The sequence below is a fragment of the Phalacrocorax aristotelis genome, chromosome Z (genome assembly GCF_949628215.1).
Source record: "Phalacrocorax aristotelis chromosome Z, bGulAri2.1, whole genome shotgun sequence".
Taxonomy (NCBI): domain Eukaryota; kingdom Metazoa; phylum Chordata; class Aves; order Suliformes; family Phalacrocoracidae; genus Phalacrocorax; species Phalacrocorax aristotelis.
The window spans coordinates 45,502,484-45,527,029 of record NC_134311.1 but is presented as its reverse complement, the minus strand read 5'-3'; the positions used below and the strand labels follow the sequence as shown (position 1 = coordinate 45,527,029).

General features: G+C 39.1%; 1 protein-coding gene across 1 annotated transcript in view; it reads left to right on the top strand.

The window, feature by feature from the left end:
* Nucleotides 1–873: 873 nt before the first annotated feature.
* Nucleotides 874–24,546, top strand: part of ADAMTSL1 (ADAMTS like 1) — a 208,821-nt gene continuing 185,148 nt past the window's right edge. The window contains exons 1-2 of the mRNA XM_075078908.1: nucleotides 874–1,319; nucleotides 19,447–19,574. Coding sequence (XP_074935009.1) covers nucleotides 1,263–1,319; nucleotides 19,447–19,574 — 185 coding nt within the window. The 5' untranslated portion in view covers nucleotides 874–1,262. The remainder of the gene's footprint in view (nucleotides 1,320–19,446; nucleotides 19,575–24,546) is intronic.

Below are 24,546 nucleotides of genomic sequence, written 5' to 3'. Positions count from 1 at the left end.
AGCTTCTGACTTCAGTCACTTTTCAGGCTTATTGCTAGCATACTGTTCTCCACCCAAAACTCACATGTACCTTCTTTTCTCCTTCATTGTCTGAGCTTACTGGGTTACCACATTGAAGAGCCTGGGGAAGACAGGGCTTTCTGCATGCCCATCTGGGCATAGCATACCCTGCAGCACTATAATATTGCAACTGCAAGAGACATCCAGCTCAGTCCAATGTGGGAGAATGTCTCCTGCATTGAGAAAGAGTTCTTGAATCCAGTTTGCAATTTCTGCTTCGGAAAATAAAACAAACCGACAGCCAAAGAAAAAAAAAAAAAAAAAAGAGAGCTGGACACCAGGCAATGCAGGGGCACAAGCATGAAAACTGGATGCATGAATCCTGAACAGAGTGAGAGCAGTGAATTGAAATCTCTATCTGTCAAATTAACACTTAAAAGTTAGAGTTCCTGACTTCCCTGAGGTGTGTGGATCTTTGCCCTTCTGTGAAAAATTCTTCCTTCCATAAGCTCACTTTCCTTCTAATGCAGAATAGGGTAGTTTTTAAATTTTCCCCCAAAAGAAAAAAGTAGTGACAGAAAGACTGCCACTCAGTTCTGTTAGAAAAATTCCTGCTTTACAATTCGGGAGCAGAGTCAGACTGCTTTATTGCTGAACAAATGGTGTAAAAGTGTTCCAGAGGGCATTTTTCTGGGGAGAATACAGATTTTAGTAAAGCATACATTCTCCCCAGAGGATTTCTGCATTTTCTGATTGGTGCCTTTTATGTCATACACTATGTTTTGACACAAATTAAGTTTCCCTCCTGTCTGGAACAATGCACACTCAGGAGGAGAGCTACTGACCTAGCAATAAGCGTGAACAGCTCATGGCAAGTGGTGGAGCAGAGCTCCTGGTGGACGGCTAGCTGAAGGCAGAGCACTCCCTTCAGCTGTGCCATTCTGCCTCTCTCCTCCTCCTTCTCCTCCTCCTCCTCTCTCTCTCTTTTTTACTTCCCCTCTGTCTTTCACTGTTACACTTTCCCTAGACCCCTTGGCTTTGTTGTGCTGCATGACTGTCCAGCAGGAGGGGGATTAGCTGCTCAGGGACCACTTCCCTGCAGTTCATCCCAACCCACCCACCCACGCCTGGGTCAGGAAACGTGAGCACGGCTGATGGAGGCGGAGAAGCAGGGCTGAAGGTTCGCAACAGCGCTGGATGTGACAGTAGGCAGCTGAGTGCTTCACAGCTTGTGCAGGACCAGGTCCATCACGGACGCAACCATGGAGGGCTGCTGCTGGACAACTGCTGGTACCCTGCTTCTGGCTTCCCTCATCCTGGTAAATGCCATTTCTTTCCTGCAAACATGTATCGCTTGTAGCTGATATTGTATCTCTGTATGTATGTGGGTAGGTATATTTTTAATCTTTAAGACTGCAGTTAGAGTATATTTCGAACAAATCATGTAAATCTTATCCTCTCCAAAATATTGCGGGCTTGGAGACTTGATATTGTGGGTTGCTGCAGGTAGAACCAAGAAGTTGATGTTGGCATCATTTTTATAAACTTGGGGAGCAATGACCTGTAAACGGTGATTTAACTGCTTAGCATTTAGCGAGCTGTTTCTCCCCTCTTTAAATCAAACTATATCACACTGTAATATTCCTGGAATTTCTTCCTTCCTAAAAAAAAAAAACAGAAAAGAAAAAAATTTTTCAGTTATGCATATGCAGAAAAACCAGGATGTACTAAACATTTTTCCTGCAGCCAGCTTAAATGAGCTCTCATCACTGCTGCAACTCATTACAGAAACAAGTTTATACCAATTTTTGGAAGATATATTATGTGATATCTGGTATACTTCAGGGCTGTAAAGCTGATCATTACTATATTATTTTCTTGCATACTTCCCCTGATTCTCCTGATAGCAAGCTCTACAGCTGAGCACTGTAGCTCTGCTGTTTGAGATTAAAAGTTCCATTTTGACTCACACTTAAGTTTATAAGTATGAGCTGTATGTTTGCTATCAGAAAATCTGCAGCAAGGATATTAATATGCACACACTTTTGATACCATAGTCATCTTGGTATACATAAATGTCGTCTTTCTCTGGTGATTTGACTGAATGTAGACAGTTAAACAACAGATTTTTAAAGAAATATATGAACTTTACAGAAGCTTGCATCTTCTTATTTATCTGTATAAAACAACCTGTGGCAATCATTGTAAACTAATCAACACATTTTCAGCAGCTACATGGGGACCTAAACAGTGGGATAATCCTATTTAAAATGCCTATTAAAAACTATTGTATGAATTTTTTTAAAAAGCATGTTGTGTATAGAATCTATAGATAAATACTATAGAGTTCTATGGTATTTATAAATAAATACTATAGAATCTATAGATAAATACTAATTAATAACTAGAAGTAAGAATGTTATCTGGACTGATTTTAAAGTCTTATTTTGTTCAGAGGTCTACTTTCCACTTAAAGTACTGAATTCATACAAAATGGCATAAAGTCAGCATATGTTTTCTGTCATTTATGAAAATGAGAAGTTTATAACCTGATGACTGTAATATATTATGAGCCAATCGTACAGTCCTTATTTAGGGGAAATTGACAGGATACATGACTCAACAAGACTGTGTAAGGACTGTAGGATTTGGCCCATGTTAATCTCGTACTCGTAACATTTGTACTTCACTCTGCTGCCTGTGAATTAAGTTCTCAGACCTTAATTCATGAAAATAAATAGTGCACTCTGCTGCTAACTATTATGCATTATATTCCATGCTATACCAGTTTGTATTTATATGACTTATCCTGCCTCAAGAGCTTTACCCCCACCTCCCACCAAATCTCTTTGTGCCTTATGAATAGTGATGCGAAGCAAGGTTAACTTTCTTTTTTGAATCAGGACATTATTTTGCTCCTTCCATACTCAGGAAAATCTCTCACTTGCTTTCAGCAGGAGATTAGGTCAGTATGCAAGAATTTGACTTATAGCTTGAATAGAAATAGAGATAAGTTGTAGGATACCTTAGGATGCATGTTACTACTGTAGTTTATTGCAGCATGAGTTCACACAGGGCGTGGTAAAAAGCTCATGGAAGTTTCTGAGAAAAAAGAGGCATTGGATCAGGCCTGTGACCTGGCCTTATAGTATTAGCCTGTAGTCAAGTAGGTGGAATGAGTTTGAAAACTGTGACAATCAGCATTTGGATTTATGTGTCTCAGCTTCTATCTCTTCAAAACCTATGTTTTGCCCACACTAATCAACACAAGCTGCCTTTAGTCATGTAGCACTCTAATAACATCAGCAGAAGTTCACAGCTATAAGCACTAAGGCTAGGTAACAAATGTTTACAGGATTAGTCTTACAGTAATTTATCATGTTCCTAGATTTTCAGTAAGTCACTGTAGAGTAAAATAGCACCTGAAGTCTTTGTTTGGTACCCTGCCTCAGTAAGGAGGTTGCATAGCCCAGACACATGCACAGCCTGTGCACACATTATGCTAAGGGAATAGACATGCCCACAAGCAGTATCAGCAATAACCTCTCCTGTTCCCCTCATTAGCCAGTAGGTATAGTTTACTTCAGGGAAGACTGCTTGGAGTGGTGTAGTAGTGAGTGTAGCTTACTACTCCACCAGTAGCATTAAACTTCTTCAGGAGAAATTGTATTAATTTTCATTTGAGTGGTGGTTAAGTAAGGTCTATGGGGGTCAGTAGTTTATTTGTTAAGTGCCCTAGAACTTTCTTCGTACTCAGGCATCCAATTTCCCTGGCATAAATGGGAGTTAGGTACTTTTATAGATACTTTTGAGAATCTGAGCCATAACATTAGACGCCTATCTTGAAAAAATAATATCAGGCTGAAAGTAACTTGAAAAGACAGATTCTTTCTTTCCAGACTAGGACCAGGTATTTGGAGAATTTTGCTCATTGCTCTGTGAACTTTCGCATGCTAAGGAAATGTTAGCACACCACTTTTAAGAGAAAAAAAAGAAAGCAGGCATTCTGTTCCAAAGATTTCCCTTTCTCTTTGTTTTAAAAATAAAAGCCTAACACAAGTAAATCACAGCTGTCTAACTCAAGGCAAATGTGGCCAAAACCATAACCAGCCATCGACATGTGTTAATCCAAACTTGAATCACTTTATGTCAGAAGGGCATTTAATCACATTTGCATTTGTTGTTCACATCTTTTCAGCAGCTTTTTTTAGCTCTCTTCTCTTGCTGTTGTGGTACTTACAGAGGTAACACTAGGAACTGTAATAAAGTACATGTGTTTTTCTGCAGGATCTCTTTCTTTTTCTGGGCTAATTTGTACATGGAAAATAGTAAAATACAATAGCCCATTCCTTCCAGGCTCTTTGGCATTATATTCTCCTATTATCTAACTGGGTCTGTCTTGGATGACCACAAGCACAATTAGCCAGTGGATGTTTCCTGTTTACATCTGAATGTACAAAGCTTGACAGTGTTTCCTTTCATGTGTAGATAGGCCTACCTACTGTTGTGTGTCTGCTTCTCTCTTTCTACAACTGTAGCTGTATAGAGAGGGATTTTTCCAATAGACGGTCCAAAGTGCGTGCATATATTTTCCTCCATAGTCATGTATATGTACAGACTGGCAAGAACAGCTGAGTAGGGATGCGCTGACATACAGAGTTCAGCTATATGAAGCTAAGATTTATTCATGTGAAGGATTGCAAAATTTCTCGCCATAGTGATTTGTGGCCAGTGATGCTGTACTCCAAATGTCTCATGTCTATAAAACAAACAAATTCTTATGTGAAGGCCTAGGTGCTGTTAAGTATATATACTTATCACTTTCTTCTTATATTAGTCTAGAATTTTGTGTTTGGACTTATTTTATTCACCTCTTCCTTCAGATTTTTTTTTAAGTATATAATGTATTTACTATTTTTCTGCCAAGTGCAAAGGCTTGCATGAGCTGAAGTAAGGTAGTGTGTGGCATTTTTTTCGTTTGGACTTTAGTGAATGGCAGTCAGTACTTAATGGAAGCTATTGAGCTATTGGTCTGCTTCACCAGTGGAAGTAAAGTTAAACATAGTTTGTTTTAATGACTTTTTCTAGATTCATAGGTCTGGCAAGGAATAATAAAAGAAACTATGAAACTGAACACTGGGGAGAGTATGAAGATTGGAATATGGCCACCTGTAGTCACGGATCTGTCAGGTGCACAAAGTCACACGCTCAGGAGGTTCATGAGTTAATGTAAAGCCTGAGTAGTCCACATGCCCAGACAAATAATTCTTTAGGGGAAGGGTATCGAGCTCTCCATGGCTAAATTTTCACTGAAGCAAACAAAAATTTATAACTGTGTTGTTTGCCATCTGAATATAACCTCATGGTTTCTGTTACAGTGTTGTCTTGTCAAATCTGCAGACAGCACTGTTGTTTCTATTGCTTTTTGTAGCTATCTCCTTAAGCTTGTAAGAAAAGTCAGAGTTGTATGGGCAACAATTACATGGAATAAAATGGGAAATTGCAGTCTTTTGCCGCAGAGGTATGTGTTCTGTTGTATGATGAAGGAAAACAGAATAATAAGATCATCCTTATAGAAACAATCAGAAAACTGAAGGCAGTGGAAAAACAGTGAAAATACATCAACCACCAGATGCTATGGTATCAGGATGGGGAGCAGGAAAAGGAGAAAGAAATTACTTATTCCAGCCCAAGCCAAGGATGCTTATGAAAGAAATCTCCTAATATGGTGGACAGCAACTAGTCAAAAGCTGGCATGAAATGTTTAAATCCATCAGAACACCATACTCTGGTATGAACCACAACTTCTTAACTGCTTTACAGGAATGTCTAACTTTTCCTTTCAGCATCTCCATCTTTTCATATCAGCAGATGGACAGTAGTCTTGTCTTAACAGATGGATGACTAGCTTTGGATATTCAAAGTCTTATAACGTCCCCCAGCCCTTAATGTATGTTCAGGCAAAATGGGAGAAGTAAGCAAGAGATGTACACTTAATGGAGTGATGGAAAATCTTCTCTAGGTCCCTAAGCCTGTGTAGTGTTGAACACAGACCAATAACAGTCAATGCTTAGTGTTCTCTGATTGTTTAGATGTCCTCCTGTCTCAGGGGATGTAAAACATTTTGTCACAGGTCTGAGATTTGCTATCATGCATGCTAAGACTCACTGTACACGTTCAGACCTATTTTTTTATTCAGCTAAAATTTCTCCTTATGCAAAAAGGACAAAGAGAGAGGCTTGTCTGTTAGGGATTATAGATACTAGGAAGATTTAAAGGTTGGTATCAATGCTTCAAAAATTCTACTCTCAAATGTCTCATTTGTCTTTCAAGATAATGGTATGCAATATCTTACCTGTCTCTGTTGAAGGGTCTTCCATAGTCGAATAATCAGTGTTTAAAGTGTTTGCTCTTCTTTTTGGAAGTGGCAAATACCATTCTCAGGATACAAGCTCTTAATATATGGTTCATAAGCATGGTAATAGCTGAGATTTGAGAACAAGCTTATCTATATAAATTGATTTGCCTCTGTTAACTGCAGTAGAGCTACACTGAAATCCACCTGTTTAGACTTTGTACTAAAACTTTTCATTTAATAACTCTTTTTAATTTGACCTTTACAAGTGGGATTTAGAGGTCATACACAGGAGCAATTAAAATACCTCCAAAAAGCATTGGTCATTAATATCTTCTTGTGAAAGCTCTGGCAAATTTATCTTATTTTCAGTAGAACACCTTTGCTGGGTATTGTGGGTTTGTTCTGGCCTGAATCTGAATGCGCACTTTGAAGACTACGGACCTTCGCTCTGCTTCACTGACAGTGACTTGTTACCATATCAGAGATTACTGACTCCAGGTGCATTTCCAGCTTTTTTCTTTTTTTCTCCTTTTAAGTACCCTGATGAGAATTTCGTTTCACATAAGAGCATTTTTTTGTCTTTATGCTGCCAGAACCCAACTTTTCCAAATTTCATATAAAAGTAGCTAAAGTTGTGGTGAAGTTGGACGGCAATATAGACAGGTGACTGGGGGAGGGAAAGCAGTGTGTGTGAGATCTAATCTACTTCCAAGGCAAGCATATGTAGAAATCTTAATAGTTTTGCCACCTGTGAATTATCTGAACACTGCTTATAGGAGCAGTCCTTCTTCTAGTTGTGTAGAGAAATAAGTCGTATGTTCACTGATTCTACAGTACATTAATTCTCACATTGTTCCCATTTTTATCTTCACTGCCTTCATAGAATTTCTTCCAAAGCTTCAATACTTTAGAGGTTGCCTTGGGGTTTCTGCCTTTCAGGGACTTCTTGTATAGCAAGTTCAGCAGTGAGGGTGTCAGGGCAGAGGGAAGGGGGTGTGTGATAACATAGGACATCCTGAAGTAAATTCCAAGACTACTCAAGAAATGGGACAGGAAATTATATGCAACTTATAATAAATTCAAACTGTCCCATAAAATAAATATGACTCATTTTGTTTCCATATGAGTATACTGTAGGGATGTCAAATTTCCCCTTCTAGCTTTGTTGGATATTCAGGCCTTGTTTGAAGTTTGCTAGTGTATTGTTCAGATCCTGCACTATATCAATAGACCCAGAAATGAAAGGGAATAAAGGAAGCAATAAGGTCTCCTACCATTCTGGTGCTGGCATCAGACTGGTAGATTATTTATTTACTTACTTACTTACTTACTTACTGGCTTATCTAAATCCTCATATTTCTTTCAGCCTGGGCAGTTAAAAGCATCTGTTGTTGAAGGCAAATATAAATGCCCTTAACAAGGCCAGGGCTGCCTTTTTTCTAATCATTTTAGTAGGTGGATGGATTATGATTGTAAATGTGTTTTAGATATGACGTTTTCATAGTTCCTATAACTTAAAAAAGAGAGTGGAGGATTTTCAAGTTACTGTGGCATCGCCAATATGTTCCTTATAGGTCTAGACAGGCCCACATACTAAATATGAAATATCTGTAAGCTGAAGAGGAGAGCGAAGTAATTTGATAGAAATCTCTGGAACTAAAAACTTGAGCTGTCACAGCTTGAATTGTAAGACTTTGCTTTGCTAGTCCAAACTTTAGAACTCTCATCATTCAGTGATGGGCTCAGACACCCATCAGTGTTGGGAGTCCATTATCGCATCTTGCCAGAGTTGAAGACTGGCATAGAGAGGAGCGCATACCCTTTATGTGCAGCATACTGCCTCCAAAGTGTGGACATATCTTTTCTTTTGTTTGGTGAGAGTAATGAAAACATAAATATTTTCATCATGTGTGATATTAAAGGGCAGCATGACAGTAGCAGCAGCTTATAACATGACAGTGTTTAGGTCTTTCCATCATTGTAATACAATGTAAAATAATGAAAAAATGTCTGATACTATCTTATATAGGTAAGTAATATCTAGAAAACTCCTTCACCTTGCTACTGCAAACTCAAAACTTCAGTGTATTTTCCTTAAAAAAACATATTCATTAATTTGAGATCAATTACTTGGTGAATAAGGGGGAATGAGTATGCTAGAAAAACTCTGAGGTTTATAGTTAATTCCTAGTGCCATGAGCATTTTTTTTTCTCCTGTCCTCGCTTTATTTTTTGATATGTCATCAGATCTTGAGCTTTCTCCATAAATAATTGCTTTCTTTACTTATCACTCTTCCCTTCCTCCCACTTTCTTTTCTTTCTTCCTTCCTTTCTTTCTTCCTTCCTTTCTTTCTTCCTTCCTTTCTTTTTTCCTTCCTTTCTTTCTTCCTTCCTTTCTTTCTTCCTTCCTTTCTTTCTTCCTTCCTTTCTTTCTTCCTTCCTTTCTTCCTGCCTTTATTTCTTCCTCTCCTCCACTCTTTGTCTCTCTTCTGTTTTTTACATAAATATTTCCCTTTCAGTTTTCCTTCCTCCACCAAGGCTTAATGTTTCAACCCTTTATATGGCCCCTTGTTAAAATAAACACATACACAGCTCCATGAGGTAACAGAGGGACATGGCAGACCATCAGAAGAATAGGACGCTTTATTTATTTGGAATAAACCTCATGATTGTGAATGTTTATCTGAAGTTACACAAATCTTTGAAGACCTCTCCTCCCTTTTTTGAAATGCCTCCTGACCAGAGAGTGCCTTCTTTCTGTTGCACCCTATGGCACCTTGTCTTGATGTTCTGATCTGCCCCAGAGGAGGCCGAGCCATCATAGGGCTGATGAGCCCATTAAAATCTATGTTGATGTGACAAGGTCTTCTAGCTCGGACTTTCAGAACCAGAGCTTCTAAATCCAGTCCACATGGGGTTTGATGTACACAAGAGGACTCACTGTTGGATGTCATGGCCTGTACGAAGAGTTAGGCTGGGTGAATATCTGCTTCTTAAAGTCAGTTTACTAAGCAAAAGAAAATGGTTAATATACATTTCTGCAGTGTATTACCTTGCCTCTTTGGGGGATACAGTGGTTCACCTGTGGAGCTGGGAGTGTCAGCTCTATGGTGGACATTTTTTTTTTTTTTTAAGCTGATGAACACAGCCCAGCCAGCACAGAGCTTTCTATTCTCGCCGCTTAGAAAAAACTTGGTGTGCAATAGGCCTTGTCACAGATAACAATTTTACTTCTTTCTCTTTTCATTTCTGTGTGCCTCTGGGGCGCTTCCCTATCCACAGTTCTTGCTATGTGGAAAGCAAACCCACCGTCCTCAAGTGCAAGATGCACTTTTGAACCCATGCTTTTGGGTGGGTTCTGAATTCTCGAAAGTAATTTCACCCATCCCGCATCTGAACCAGTCCTAGCTTTGAAAACCCTTCTGAGTCAATTAGGTGACAAGTCTGAGGCTGAGCCAGCTTGGACCTGCTCTGTATTGGATCACCCATGCCTGCTGTTTATACCAGCACAGCAGGATTTAAATACAACAGGGTGTTGTAACTTGTGTCTGCGACAGCAAGAAAGAAATCTCTTGTATTCACGTTGCTCTCCTGGTGTATATTTTCACATGGGTAAGTGGAGTGAGATATAGGACTGATCTGAGTTTTATAAGGCACTGTTATAAAATGTTATAGGGAGTGCAGCAGGCAGCATGTTGAAGTGAGATGGTGTCAGCTCCATCCTCTGCCAGGAACCCCTCCTCAGTTGGCTGTTGTGCTTTTAGGAAAAGAAATAAACTCACATTTGGCACATTTCTCCTGGGATACAACTTCCAGTCCAGGTTTTGGAATGGCCGTTTAGCTCCTAAAGTCCTGAGATGGCTGTTTATCATTGCTTCCCTATTTTGTTGCAGACTAAAAGCTGGATACTCCCTCTTGTAAGTTTTAAGAGACTGCACATATACAAATATATGGCTTGCTTCCGGGCAGGAAGAATCCCATAGGACTATGGGGGCAGCACTGGCAATGTTTTTCATCATTCAGAGAGCACTTGATGTGTAGAGCTAATGACAGAGGGTATAAATATGTACAACACTGAGACTATCAACATTCAGTTTTCAGGACAAGAGTTCGGTGTGACACTTTGTCCTTATTACTTCTGCGATAACCATATCAGGTCTTATATGACTAGGAAGGGAGGAGGGGTTATCTCCCCTTTGATGAACCTTTGCTTTCCTGAGCAGAAGGAAATGATGCCATAATTTCCCTTTTCTTTTCCCTTAGCAATAAGTCTGCCTTGCATGACTGTGCTGTTAAGAGTAAAAGAAGACAAAAGGGAATGCAGCACTGAGAAGGACTACCGCAGCACATTTTTACTTATGTCCCTGGGAACAGACCTAGCTGTATGTCTAATCAGGTGTCTTCCTTCAGGGTAAAGAAAAACTATCCAGCTATTGCTCTTCCCCTTGTCTGTGTTCACAACAGCAGAATAAGCATTGAAAAACTGCGAGAGTATCTCAGTGAGATTTCCTCTTCTCTCCTTCTCATCAAGGTGTCTTCCCCTATTTCTTCTAAGTGATAGATGATTTTGATCCTGAAGAAAGAGTAAATTGAAAACTACCCAGAAAGAGATTTGGACTTTTTTGTTTACCCCTTTTTAAGAAGCTGAAATGAAAAAATACATCCTGGCCCGTTTATCTGTACTAGCAAAGTCTGAGCAAAAAGTAATTGCCCAAAGTATAATATATACCCTCACTTGTGTGTGCTCCTGTGCCAGTGCCTTCCTTGGTGTGGAGTCACTCAAATCAAAGCTTCCCTGTGCCGGGGGTTTTCCATAGCAAATACTCTCTTGATCCCCTCACAGGCCTTTTGCCTGGACTTGCAAGTGCAAAGGAGGCAAAAATTCCTCAGCTTCCAAGACTCTGGAAGCCTGGGGCAAGTGGGCTGGTATTGTTCAGCTCACAGCTGAAGGTAGCTGAGGTAGCTGCTGCCCTCCAGGGACCAGGGGAGCCAGTGTACAAGGTATAGCCACTTCCACCTCAAGAAGTCTGGTGCTTATTGCAGCTACTTTTCTTTCCAGGTTGTTTGCCAGAAAAAACAGTGTTTTAGGTGTAGTCTGAACAGTTCTGTAGGTATCCTTTTGATTTGACCATATGGAACAGGCTGCAGTTAATCATCGGAGCAATTGCACCTGTGGTCACTCAGCATCTCAGGTGCAGTAAACAGCTCTGGCAGCTTGTGCACAAGGGCATTTTCTCTCTCCATCTTCTTAAATTCTGTCAGAGAAAGACTCCCATTACTTTAATAAGAATGCCGTGTAGGCAAGTTTTCTGGCTTGTGTGGTCCTTCTGAAGGGTGGCAGGGACTTCAGAGAAGGACTTGGAAGTACTGGTGGATGAAAAGCTGGAAATATGCTGGCAATGTCCACTGGCAGCCCAGAAAGCCAGCCATATCTTGGGCATCAAGATAAGCATGGCCAGCAGGTCAAGGGAGGTGATTCTGCCCCTTTACTCTGCTCTGGTGAGACCCCACCTGGAGGGCTGCATCCCGCTCTGGAGCTTTCAGCACAAGAAGGACATGGACCTGTTGGAGCGGGTCCAGAGGAGGGCCACAAAAAAGATCAGAGGGATGGAACACCTCTCCCATGAGGACAGTCTAAGAGAACTGGGGTAGTTCAGCCTGGAAAACAGAAGGTTGTGGGGAGACCTAACCGCAGCCTTTCAGTACTTAGAGGGGGCTTCTAGGAAAGATGGAGTCACACTTTTTAATAAGACCCGATGTGATAGGACAAGGGGTAATGGTTTTAAACTAAAAGAGAGTAGATTCAGACTAAATAAAAGGAAGACATTTTTTAAGAATGGGGGTGGTGAAACACTGGCACAGGTTGCCCAGAATGGTGGTAGATGCCCCATCCCTGGAAACATTCAAGGTCAGGTTGGACGGGGCTCTGAGCAACCTGATATAGTTGGAGATGTCCCTGCTTATTGCAGGGGAGTTGGACTAGGTGATCTTTAAAGGTCCCTTCCAACCCAAACCATTCTGTGATTCTGGGATTCATCTTTCCATGGCATACAGTCAGGATAATGGGAAGACAAGTTATCTACCACACCAGCTAAGCAGTGTTCATCCATCCTGACCCTGAAGCAGACTCCTTGGGAAAAGAAAATAGGCCAGCGTTCATTCCCATTAAGTCCTTGGATATATTGCTAAGGCTGGCTTGGGGACATCTGCTGTCATGAAGTGCATGAAATGGGCAGGTATCTGCTTGGAGCCAGAGAACAACTATTGTAATGGGGAATCCTAGTGCTTCCAGGGAATTATGTTCTTCACAAGGATCAGGCTTACTTTACTAAGCCCTTTCTTCAGTATGGTACAGTTATTCTGGAAGAGTGGATGCGCTTTGGTCATACAGTACTGTTTAAAATTATATGCAACTCTTTGTCTAGATATATTAAACATGGTTTTTGTCCATTGGAAACTGGACATGTCAGAATATTTTACTCATGGTGTTTCCAAGATAATTTATCTGAAAAGTTTCAACAGCTAGTCAGGAATGCCTTACATGTTAACATTTTGTTTGACAGTAATTACCAATATTAATTCAACTGGCTGTGATTTTGTTCTGCCTTGCCTTCCTTCAAAAGCCAGAGATTTCCACGCAGTTTCCTATCTGAACTGTAATCCAGCTGTTACCTTGGATGGAATGCAACAAAGATACACCGCATTTTGCAAACAAAATCTTATAAACCATATATTTACATCATTTGAAGTTTTTAAATATATGTTTCTTAAAAAAAGATGAGGGCACTGGCCTTGTCTTCTGCTGTTACACACCTAGATAATTGCCAGGAGCAGTTTCTTCCTGATTCAGTACAGACAGCATTTCAGTACTGTGTGAAGTATATATTTGACCTCTGTGGCAAACTAACATCAAAAGAAGATCAAGGATTATTCAAAGAGGGAGAATGTATGGCTTGACAAGTATTCATATAGTGATGCACTTGGACGTATATGAAAAGGGAGGGCAGGACGACCATATAATAGGGAAAAATACTGGTTTTCTGTCCCTAATATAATTTTCACAGTAGCAAAAGACAAGTTGAGGCAATGGTCTCAGAGAAGCTTTGCATGCCCCTAAACAGTGGGGATATGATAAGAACCAGATGATTTAAATTTCTTAACCAAACCCTGTGGTGCGTATAATCTGGGAAATAACTGTGGTTTAAAGTCTGTATCAGTGCCTTAGTCCAACCATAGATTAACTGCATTTTTCTGTATCAATATTGCTGTTTAATCTAGGGAACACACTGAGTGCTTGAGAAATATGACTTTAGCAGTGTTTTACTGAACAAGGAGGAAAAATGGAACCCTTTGAAACTGAGGAGCAATTAAACAACATGATCTGCATTTATTTGCACTCTTTTCTGTGTGACACTGACAAATAGTTGGATTCTATAGGGATAGTGCAGTTCCAAACAAAATTTTAAATTCAATTCCAGTATGCAGCTAAGATTTATTTTCAAAAGGTTGAACTCCTTTTATAGGTCTCAGGATATGAACAAAGGTCTTGCTACTTTTCATGTTTCTCCCTCATGCTCCCACACACATGTGTACACACATGCTTTTAAAAGAAACACGGTTCTCATCAGGGATACAGGTCCTGGATGGCCAGGCAGCTGTTGTGATTTAAGGATGTGTGACACTTATTGGGTTTTTACATACTATTCCAGATAGTTTAAATTATTTCTGTGTACTGTGTGTTAGTGGAGAGGGTAGGAAACACCTGTTATTCATCTCATAGTCTGAATATAACATGAATGCCTGACAATTCTTTAAAAAACTCAGAAAATACTATTAAACACTAAAGCTGCATTTTTTTAAGAGTAGAATTGGATACCTAGCTCTTTTAGTCTTACTTGATTATGTCAGTTTATTTTTGTTTATAAGAAGTCCTTCGTCAGCTCATAGTTTAAAACCTTTATTTTTTCCTTTTGTAACCATCTTTACCTGAGTACCCTATTCATTGACAGTGATTTTGTTTTGTACACATGATCCTTCTTGCTTTCTCGTTCAAATGCACAAGGTATTCCTTCTCTTTCTCATCAGCGAATTCTTTGGGAGTCCTCATGCCCTTTTCCTCTGGAGCTGCTGTCTTGGGTGGTAGCTGCAGGATCACCCTCAGCTTAAGTATGTATTAGGGTAATGAGGGATAAAGAGCTGATTTTGATTAGTGTTAGCAGACTTATTTCTTTTATGTAGGTCATTGATAAGGAAATCTCTTGCAGGTGACATTTCTGCCATTGATGCTGTAGATGTCAGGACATCATGAGTTTTGTGTGGACAAAGCAGTGGGTGTTTCCTGGGAAGCTCAGGCTGAGATCCACCTAGAATGGACTGAAGGGGGAAGGAAGGTCTTCTGGTACTAGCAGCAGGGCATAATGAGCCTTGATGACTGTCTGCATGTTGCTTCTTTGGCATACGCTGCCGTTTAGAGAAGCACCAATCTGGAGATAAAAGACTTCTTCTAAGAGGGAAATGTTACTTAAAGAAAGTTTTAAGTGTGGTGGCATCTTTACACCTTGCAGCCTTGAAAGGCATGTACCTCTCCCCTACTGGTTTTTTTTCCTTTTTTTTTTTTTTTTCTGTTTACTTTTTATGATAGGAAGATTACAGCTTTAAAGTACTGTAGGCATTCTTGTATTGCAGAAAACTGCAATGTTCTTGACTGTTATCAGGATCATTTTAACGTAGGTTCTTCAGTTTAGTTCACTTTGTTGAAAGTGGGTAGAAATTATTAATTAGTGGTATAAGCTACTTCTGAGAAATCTGTGCTACACAGTGAACTCTTAGCTAGAATCATATATATCCTTTTGAGGCTGCACTAGACCTGCAGTAGAAAATCTTCAGATTTATAATGGCTTTTCAGGCATTGCTAGAATTTCAAGCTCAGTCTTAACAGTGTAGTTCACAGGAGGGAAAACCACTCTACTTTCTTTAACATTAAACATAGATGGAGATGAAATTAATTATGTTTATTCCACTTGTTAAAAGAAAACTTGGACCCTGTTCCAGCTTAAGATCACATGCTTTCTGGGAATATATAGGTCTTATAACAAATCTTGGAATGAAAATAACAGGCACCCAGCTCTCCTCTGGGTAGGACTACAATTTATTTCAGAAGATTTTGGACCCTTAGAATGTCTAGCTGTGCTGGTGCTTATAATTTGTAATGAGGTAAGAGTACTTGGTTCACGTGACTTTACCTTGCAGTCCTTCTTAGTTATGCCTTTAGGCTTTCACCCAGCAGTGAATAGTCAGGACAAGAACCCATTTGCAGTTTGAAGATATTTGTTTCCTTGTAAACTAAAAGCAGAGATACACGTCTTTTTTAATGGAGTAAAAGTTCAAACACATATTTTCATTTTATAAAAAATACTCTTCAGAAAGCAGTCAGCTGAAATAACCTCAGTAAATTGATATTGCTCTTCTTATCTTATGTGTAAATGTTAATGAGATTGTATCTAGAGGATGGCTTTCACCTGCCCATAGTCAGAATTTGATTACTTATGTTACTTTATTTTTTACATTTACCCTGGTAATTATTGTGTTGAAATTAAATCCTTTTGAATGTTAATAAAGGTAAGATAAACTCAGAGTGTCGAAAAATTGTTATACACTCATTAGGCAAATCCAGTATCACCTCTTTTAGACTAAATTAATTTACCTTTTTTTTCCCATCGGTAGATCCAAAACAAAATTATATCATACTAAATGTTATAGCAACAAAAAACTGACTGAATTACTTATCTAAGCTGTTCTGCAGAAGGAAGTGCTATGTGTTTAAAATGCCATTACAAACTGTACACCATGAAGCAAATTGAAAATGGAGGTTGGCCACACCATGGAATAATCATCTTACTTGGTATAGCTGGCAACCTGCACTTGGCAAAAGTGCTAAGATCGGGCAGCAGGATCAGTCTGGATGTGCTTCAGCAGAGCTGGTTGAGGAAAACTTGCCTTCTGCCTGCTTGGTTTAGCTTCCTTCACAAGATTTCTCTGATTAATTTAAAAAAAAAATCTTTCCAAATTGTGTTGGTTTCCTCTTTTCAGCCTATCTTTTAATGTTCTGCTCCTGAACTCCTTTAGTTTGAGGGAGTTTTCATTTGACTTCAGAATGATTTGGACCAGACCCTAAAGGTCTTCCAAAAAGGGTTGGCCTTCTTTGTGTCAGAAGGCCAAATAGACTTAACCCTGTTTAAGTGTCATTTGTGTATATGTCTTTTAAAATACTCTGGTTTAAAAAAAAGGAACACTTGTGTCCTTGAAGGGTCTGTGAGCAGCAGAATGAGGAATGCAGCAGGCAACCATTGTAAAATGCTGGGGAGTTGCAGCTGGGTAGACAGTCTGGTGTATTGCTGTGCACTGGTCCTGCACTTGACGCTTGCCACTCACTGAGCAATTCCTTTCAGAAGGAATAAACGTATTTGGTATGTTTGCAGAGAGGAAATTCCTTTCTTTTTTAGCCCATTCTACCCAAACAGACTGACTTTTTCTTCAGGATCAGATTTGGACCATACCTTGATAAAAGCAATAATGGGAAGGGAGGGGAAGAGGAGAAAATGGCAGGACAGGTGTTCTGCAAATCTTAATTTTTTCCCTTTAAACAATACCTCCATAGAATTTTGCCAGTTTGGCATATTGTCTGAGCAGGTTTAACATGATCAACTTTCATTTTGTTACCACTAATTTATTAGGCCAGTGTATCTCAAAGTAGTATTAGGCTACAATTACAATCACTCTGTCAACCTGAGTAAGCTAAGTACTGATCCATGAGATAATGACTTGCTTCAGGGCAGGAAGACTACTGTGGGACCATGGGTGCAGCACTGGCAAGGTTTTCATCCTTCAGATACATGGAGCTAATGACTGTCAGAGGGTAGAAATGTGTACATCACTGAGATTACGGGTTTTCTGTTTTTAGGAGAACACAGTTCAGTGTGAGACTTTGGCCTTATTACTGAGCTGAGTATAGAGACAGCTAATAAAAGAAATGGACTTTCACTTCAGCTAATCTTACACCTGGCTGTTTGTTTGGTGTCATAGGTGACACTAATAGGTGAACTGCAATACCCTTGCAGAATTCTATAGGACCACATGGTTTCCATTTTGGAAAATTCTGCCTATATTAATTATTAGCATATATAATGCATTCCTGGCTCCTTAAAGTATACTGAATAGTTTATCTCTTACCTTGATAAATCCCAGTTAATACACCTTTCACATCCTAGCATACCAGACTTTGCTCTGTAGACATAGACCATTCAGTTTAGGACCTTGGTTATGTGTGACAGATCCAGTATTTTCCTCAAACAGATGATTATTGAAACTATTTGCAGCCCTAAACCATTGCCAATGTTTTCTTTTTTCACCTGTGAATGACAATATTCAAGGCTGGTATATTGCACCAGGTTTCAGATTTCATGGCAAAACTTTTACACAGCTTCACTGAAGATAAAACTATTGCGGTGTTGCTCTACCTCTGCGTCTTATATAACCCCTCAGTGTTGAAAGCTAAAGTTGATTCTTCTAACATAGGTTAGCAATGATGCTTGATGATGTTTCTCTGTTGAAGGTGTACCATCAGTGTCTCCTACATATAGTTGTCTTGCCTTCTCATTTACTTCCAATACAGTTAGAAATGCTGTTCACCAGGTGTTGGTCCACAGCACAAGCCAAGTTTTGAAGAACACTGACCAGTTTCTATCAGGCAGTCATTTTCCATACAGCTTTGCATGCTTCTGTAGGTTGTTCTTCCAGCAAAACCACATTGTCCATGAAGGACAATATCTATCTAAATGGTTAAATTATTTGTGTCCCTACAGATCTATGTTTCTGGGGTACATCTGCATGAATGAAAATGAAATGCAGGATATGTGCGTGACTGCATTATTTGAGCCAAGTACTGCTGCACATTTATAAGTTAATCCCAGAAAAGCTGAGTATTTCTAAGTCCATCAGTGCTGCTTCTCTATAAACATGTTTTCATCCAAAAACTGGCATTATCAATAGCACTACCTGGGTCTGTGTCTGGCATTGGAGAACTCCAGTTCTTCAGGCAGTATGTACTTTCTTTTTTAAGTTAAAAGATAGTAGCGACAAAACAGTCAGGGAATCTTTGTCTAGAAACCTTTACAGGAAATCTTTGGGCAGAGGACTAATGTTAGTTCTATTTCCTTTTGAGTGCATGAAAGTCATTACATCGAACGTCTTTGATAGAATCATAGTATGTCCTGAAAGGACCCACAAGGATCATCAAGTCCAACTCCTGTCCCTGCACAACCCCAAATTAAATCCACATCTCTGATGACATTGTCCAAGTGCTTCTTGAATGGTGTCAGGTTTGGTGCCGTGACTGCCTCCCTGGGGAGCCTGTTCCAGAGCTCCACCACCCTCTGGGTAAAGAACCTGTTCCTAATATCCAACCTAAACCTCCCCTGGCACATCTTCCTGCCGTTCCCTTGGGTCCTGTCATTGGTCATCAGAGAGAAGATATCAGCGCCTGCCCCTCCTCCTCCCCTTGTGAAGAAGCTGCAGACTGTGATGAGGTCTCCCTTCAGCCTCCTCTTCTTTGGACCGAACAAACCAAGTGACTTTAGCCAGTCCTTATATGGTTTCCTCCCATGTTGATTCACTATGTTGTGATGCTTTTCTTCCTCAAGAGAATCTCGGAAGACAGTTTTTAATATACCCTTTCATAGTTTCTAACACAGCAACACAACTTCAAAGCACAATTTCTAATGTCTACGAGACTCCATCTCTTCCTTTTAATCAGGAAAAACCCCTTGCCTCACTGTTGTCCAAAGTGTTTTTTTATAATAGTCATTACTAGTCTCAAACTGAGACAGAGTATGATACTCAAAGGATGAAATAAAGTTCATACAGCAACCCCCTGTATGAACCCAGCAAGAACTGGCTGCCAATTGGTAGGAATGTCAGAGAATAACAGATTTATTCAGCGCTTTCAGTGACCATGATAATATCCACTAAAAAGAAAGGTTAATCTATCAACATTATTTTTTTGTCCTTTCAATGATTTTTCCTCTCCTCAGAGCTCCAGAACAGCTCGCTCGGAGGAAGACCGAGACTCGTTATGGGATGCCTGGGGCTCGTGGAGCGAATGTTCACGCACTTGTGGAGGTGGGGCTTCGTATTCACTGAGACGTTGCCTGAGCAGCAAGTAAGTGGGTGAACATTTTTTACTTTATCAATGGGAGAATTCAACCTACTCATATGTGTCAGACCGTAAGAAGCGACCAGTAGAAGTCTTGAACTATGCTGAAGTTTCCAGCTCAGTGACAAAAAATTAGGGTGGTCTGTTTTTTTAATTCAGGCAAGCAACCAATGTGTTTGATAAGGCAACACCCTTTTAAAATATAATGAAAGCCTATGGAGATACAAATGTAGCCTGAGCAGCTTGCAAGGCTGCCAGCTACTGAAAAGTGAAACCGGCCTACACTTTTACACTTTCACCATTTAAGTGGTAAGACCTTTCATGCACTTGCACCAGACTAGATTTAGCACCCCATAGTCTCAGCCACAGTGAGAGTATAAAAGCATCATATTTCCCCAACATGGCATCTTGAGCTATAGAAGAAAGAATGATAGTTCTGCTGAGGATATCTTATTAATTAAATTTCATGTAGGAAGTCTTATACTAGCAAAGCCTCCCCAACAGGCCGAGGTAGAATGGCCCAGTATGAAGTTGAAGTCTGGGTACCCAGTCAGGTATCTGAGATTCTATTCCTCCCCAGTTACTAGCTTGCAATGGAATGTGGACAAGTCATTTGACATCATTTCAACTCTATAGTGTATGTAAGTTTTACCTGTAAAATATTTCCAGCAAATATTATTTCTACCTACTTTAGGAAAAAGTTTGCCTCCAGTAAACATGGTATATGTGATGAATATTAAGAGATTTCTGATAAAGGATATGAAGGAAAACTCCAGACCCAAACTTTTTGTCTTACTGCCATCTCTAATACCTTATATATTGTAGTAAAAAAAAAAAAAGTCATTCAATTTACTACCCTGCATATGTTTCTTTTGTGTTTTCTTCCACGTGCTTATAAAATTTATGTTAATAAAACAAACTGTGACAATACACTCTAAATTGTTTCCTACATCTGACTTTTTAATACATGATGTTGTTTAGTGAGGACAAGAAACAGCACAAGGCATTGAACCATAAGATCAGAATAGAATATTGTGTATTTTAGCTTTATCTGTGGACAGTTTGGTCTCCTAGTTCCAGCAGTTATTGAGTTGAGAAAAGATAGCTAAAGTCATTTACTGAAACTGATGGAAAGACAGTACTTTTCTATTCCATTCCCATGGGAAAAAAAAAAGCATAATTTGGTTTTTAAATATGCAGCCAAATTCTCTTATCTTGTTAGTTCCATAGAAAATAGAGGTTCTGCAAATGCCTCGAAATTCAGAATTGCAGAGACAGGAACATATTTTCAATCATAGTGTATCCTTTTCAGGCTTAGGAAAATAAGTGATCTTCTATATGTTCTTTTAATGAAAACATGATACTAGGCATATTATTTGTTCTGCGGAATCTGAGTAATACAAGGGCTTGCTGACTATGCCTCTGGTCCCTCACTGAGAATTGCCTCACTAGTTTCTAGAGGGGAAACACCTTGGAGCTCCATGACAGTAGTGGTAATAGTCATAGTGCTCTGTAGCATATGAGTATAAGCCACTCCTTCTGGGCAGGCTCTCTCTATCTACTTCTCTTTGGTTCTTGTACTATTTGGGATGTCCCTGACGCTACCCTCGTGGAACAGGGAATAAACTCATAAATCACACAGTATTGTATTGCATACAATACCTTACCACTGTCCCATTAGTACATGAGGGATGATTTCTGCCTTAAGAAACCAACAGCAAACTTTGGCCAATTCAGCCATGAAAGTCCCCTGTTTCCAGGATAGGATACAGGGTTTAATTAGCTGCACAACTTTTGCTGGCCAGCAGCAATAAATCATAAATAGTAATATTTGACCTGGAATAAGCACAGTATCAAATGTGTGATAGCTTTTGCTTTTTCCTGGTCTGTGTAAAACTGCTAACAAAATAAAGGGTTTAAATTATTAAATTTTGTGCTAGGCAAGTATTTTAAGTTGCTAAGAAAAGGGCAGAGGGAGAGCAGGGAAAAGAAACACATTCAGACTTTGAAGGTTTGGAAGTAAACCTGTGCACATGAATATGTCAAACCTGGCAAAATGTCCACCTCTCTGGGACAATTTGGTACAGTTCATCTCATGTATTTGCTGTGTATAATTTCATGGCAGCATGAAGAAAGATAATAGATACTTCTGGCAAATGAAAACTGGCAGCTCATTTAGATGTTTTGGAACAAAGTAATGCTAAATAATTCTCATCCTGAGAAGAATGTTCATAATGCCTAATGTCCTTTAGTTCTGTATGAGGTGACTTTTAGAGCATTACATGAAAAGACAGAGCCTGGTGCACCTGCTTTGAAGAAATGCAAAGACTAGTTGCCCATCCTTAAACACCGCTAGTATAAGCAGCTAAATAAAGAAAACCAGTTTTCTTTCCAGCTTTTGTTTGTCAAAGTTATGTTAGTGCTTGTGTTGTTTGATTTGGGAATATGTTTTGTGTTAGGCCTTTGCAGCTGTGATGAAAGAATGGAAAGTGTTAGTGAGAAATTCTATTTTCTAGTGTTTTAGATGACAGGGTAGGGGCTGTTTTACAGTACACTTCATTAGAACAACTGGTTCTGATTATGGTAAAGACTTTTAATATGATAGTGATAAAAATAAATATGCCAGTCACACAAACAGACCAGAGCTGTCAACCCAAGTCATCCATGTACCCTGGTATCCCACACTGACAGCGAGCAGCACTAGGTCACTCCAGTGGCAGAATAAGCCCAAGGAAAATAACATTTTGAAAATTAGTAGTTAAAGACTGGGCTAACATCAAAGCATGACATTTATCATGCTCTTTGTTGACATTAACTCTTTATAACTTCAGATATTCTTGTTGTTTACACAAAAGGACAGAACCCCTTTAAATGTTATAGTTGTTTGCCTCAACTCAACTCACTTGAAAGTGAACCACCCAGCCAAATTATAAAATGAGTGAAGAAGTATTTATTTTTATAATTCCAGAGTGGTTTTTGCCCATCAGTTTCAGTATCACCTTTTTTTTTTTCTTTTATTCGAAGTTCAGGAAAGAGAAACTCTTTGTGGTCTCCTCTCCATCATGAACTGTCATGCAGCATTGCTGGTCAAAACCTGTAGAGAGGAGAACCACAGACCACTCCTGTTTTTATTGAGGGCCACACTAGCAACAGCTGTGCTTCTACAGAAAACTAAGTTTTATTAGGTATTGGTACTTTGGCTACAGGGATACTGGAAACACAAAAGCAGAGCAGATGGAAAGACACTGCAATATGGCCTTTGCCCTCTTTCTCAGAATCAGGCTATCATATGTTGTGGTCTGTCTATTGCACAGCACAGCTGGAGTTAGTCTTCCAGCATAGTGATTGATAGTACTCAGATGCCTTCAATCCAGGTGTTAATAAGTGTGGATGTTGATTCAAGGGAACTCAAATAGAGTAATAAATGGCTGAATGTTCTTTAGATATCTGAAATTCATGTGCATTTATTTAGTTCCCTTGTACTGGAATACATTTTCCAATCATAAAATAAATTATAAATTCTCTCATGCTAAGTTCATCCATCCTGGTCCTAAAAGTATTCTGTGACCTAGAATTATACTTTACATATCGGCAAGTACTGCAGTAATATCAATAGTGTTTTACTCTTTCTAGGCTTACAGGAAGAAAATTGTAATTTTTTTCCTATTATATTCCAAATTCATCATCACTTTCTAGTGAAGTAAGGTTGTAGGTAGTAGAAAAGCAGGATGTCCTAGACTTTTAGGAATGATTTTAGCAGATAATAGGTAAGTAGTCATTTCTTCAATCTGCTTAGAAACCCAAATTGTTACTGTTGCATCTGTTTCCAGCTAAAGCATAAAGCAGGGAATAGTTTGTGTGAGTGCATAGCAGAGTGCTAAGCTGGTTATGGGGTCCCATTGATACTGAATCTGGGCTTAAGTGATCCAGAATTGAGCTCCTTACTCTCACCTCTGGGAAATCATGTGTTAGCTGCTGAATAGAGTGGAGGTTTTCCTCCATTAGATGAGGGATGTATGTTTAGTAGCAGAAGAAACATTAACATCTTCCTGACAAGTTTCTCTCAGTAATAAAAGTGACAGAGATTTAAAAAAAAGAAAAGAAAAAAAAAAGAAGGAACACAGATGAGAGAGTCACAATCCCAGCTTTGTTTAGATGCTTCATATTGTCTCTATTACTTGCTGAAATATATTTTTTTCTCCTTTTAAAATACCTTCCTTCCAATGATGGCTTACCTTTTGGTAATGTAAGCAAACCACCAAAATGAAATACCCTTTCTGCCAGCTCTATTTGCTAAATTAACTGAAGTAAGTGATTCACTAGTTTGGTTGTTCATCCTACTGCCATTGCATTCTGCAGGATGAAAACAGTAGATTTGCATAAATGACTCCGTTTTATTGCAGTTTCACTCAGTTGATCAGTAAAATGGCCACCAAGATATATCTTTGGAGGTTAGCTTTAATAAACTAGCTAAATTAGCTAAAATTAAGCCAATTTTATGCTGTGTAACATTTTTCATAAGAAAGAAGAAGCCCCAAATAAATTTGATATATTTTGTTGAGTAATATTTTCTCATTTTGTTCACACAGATTATCAGTTCACAAATTAAGCATCAAATGTTTTGGTGCGCATCAGACAACAATGGAATAGATGCATGTTATTCATGTTAGTTTAAAGTTAAATAATAGAATAAGAACCCATTACAACAACACTGACTAGCACTGAAAAGGGGATAGATCAAATACTACATCTTTAAAAATATTTTTTAAAGTTTCAGCTGTATATACTTGTCTGCTGTTGTGTTGATTTCACAATGGAATTCAGAATTTAATCCAAGCATGTGGCTCTGGTCCCTAGTTTCAGGCTACAGTCTCAGACTTATCTGTCTCAGGGACTTAGATTGCAAGAGAACCAGAAGTTTTTCACATCTAACACTGATAAAAGGTCCCTTAAACTTTCTGAGTGAAAATTACAATGG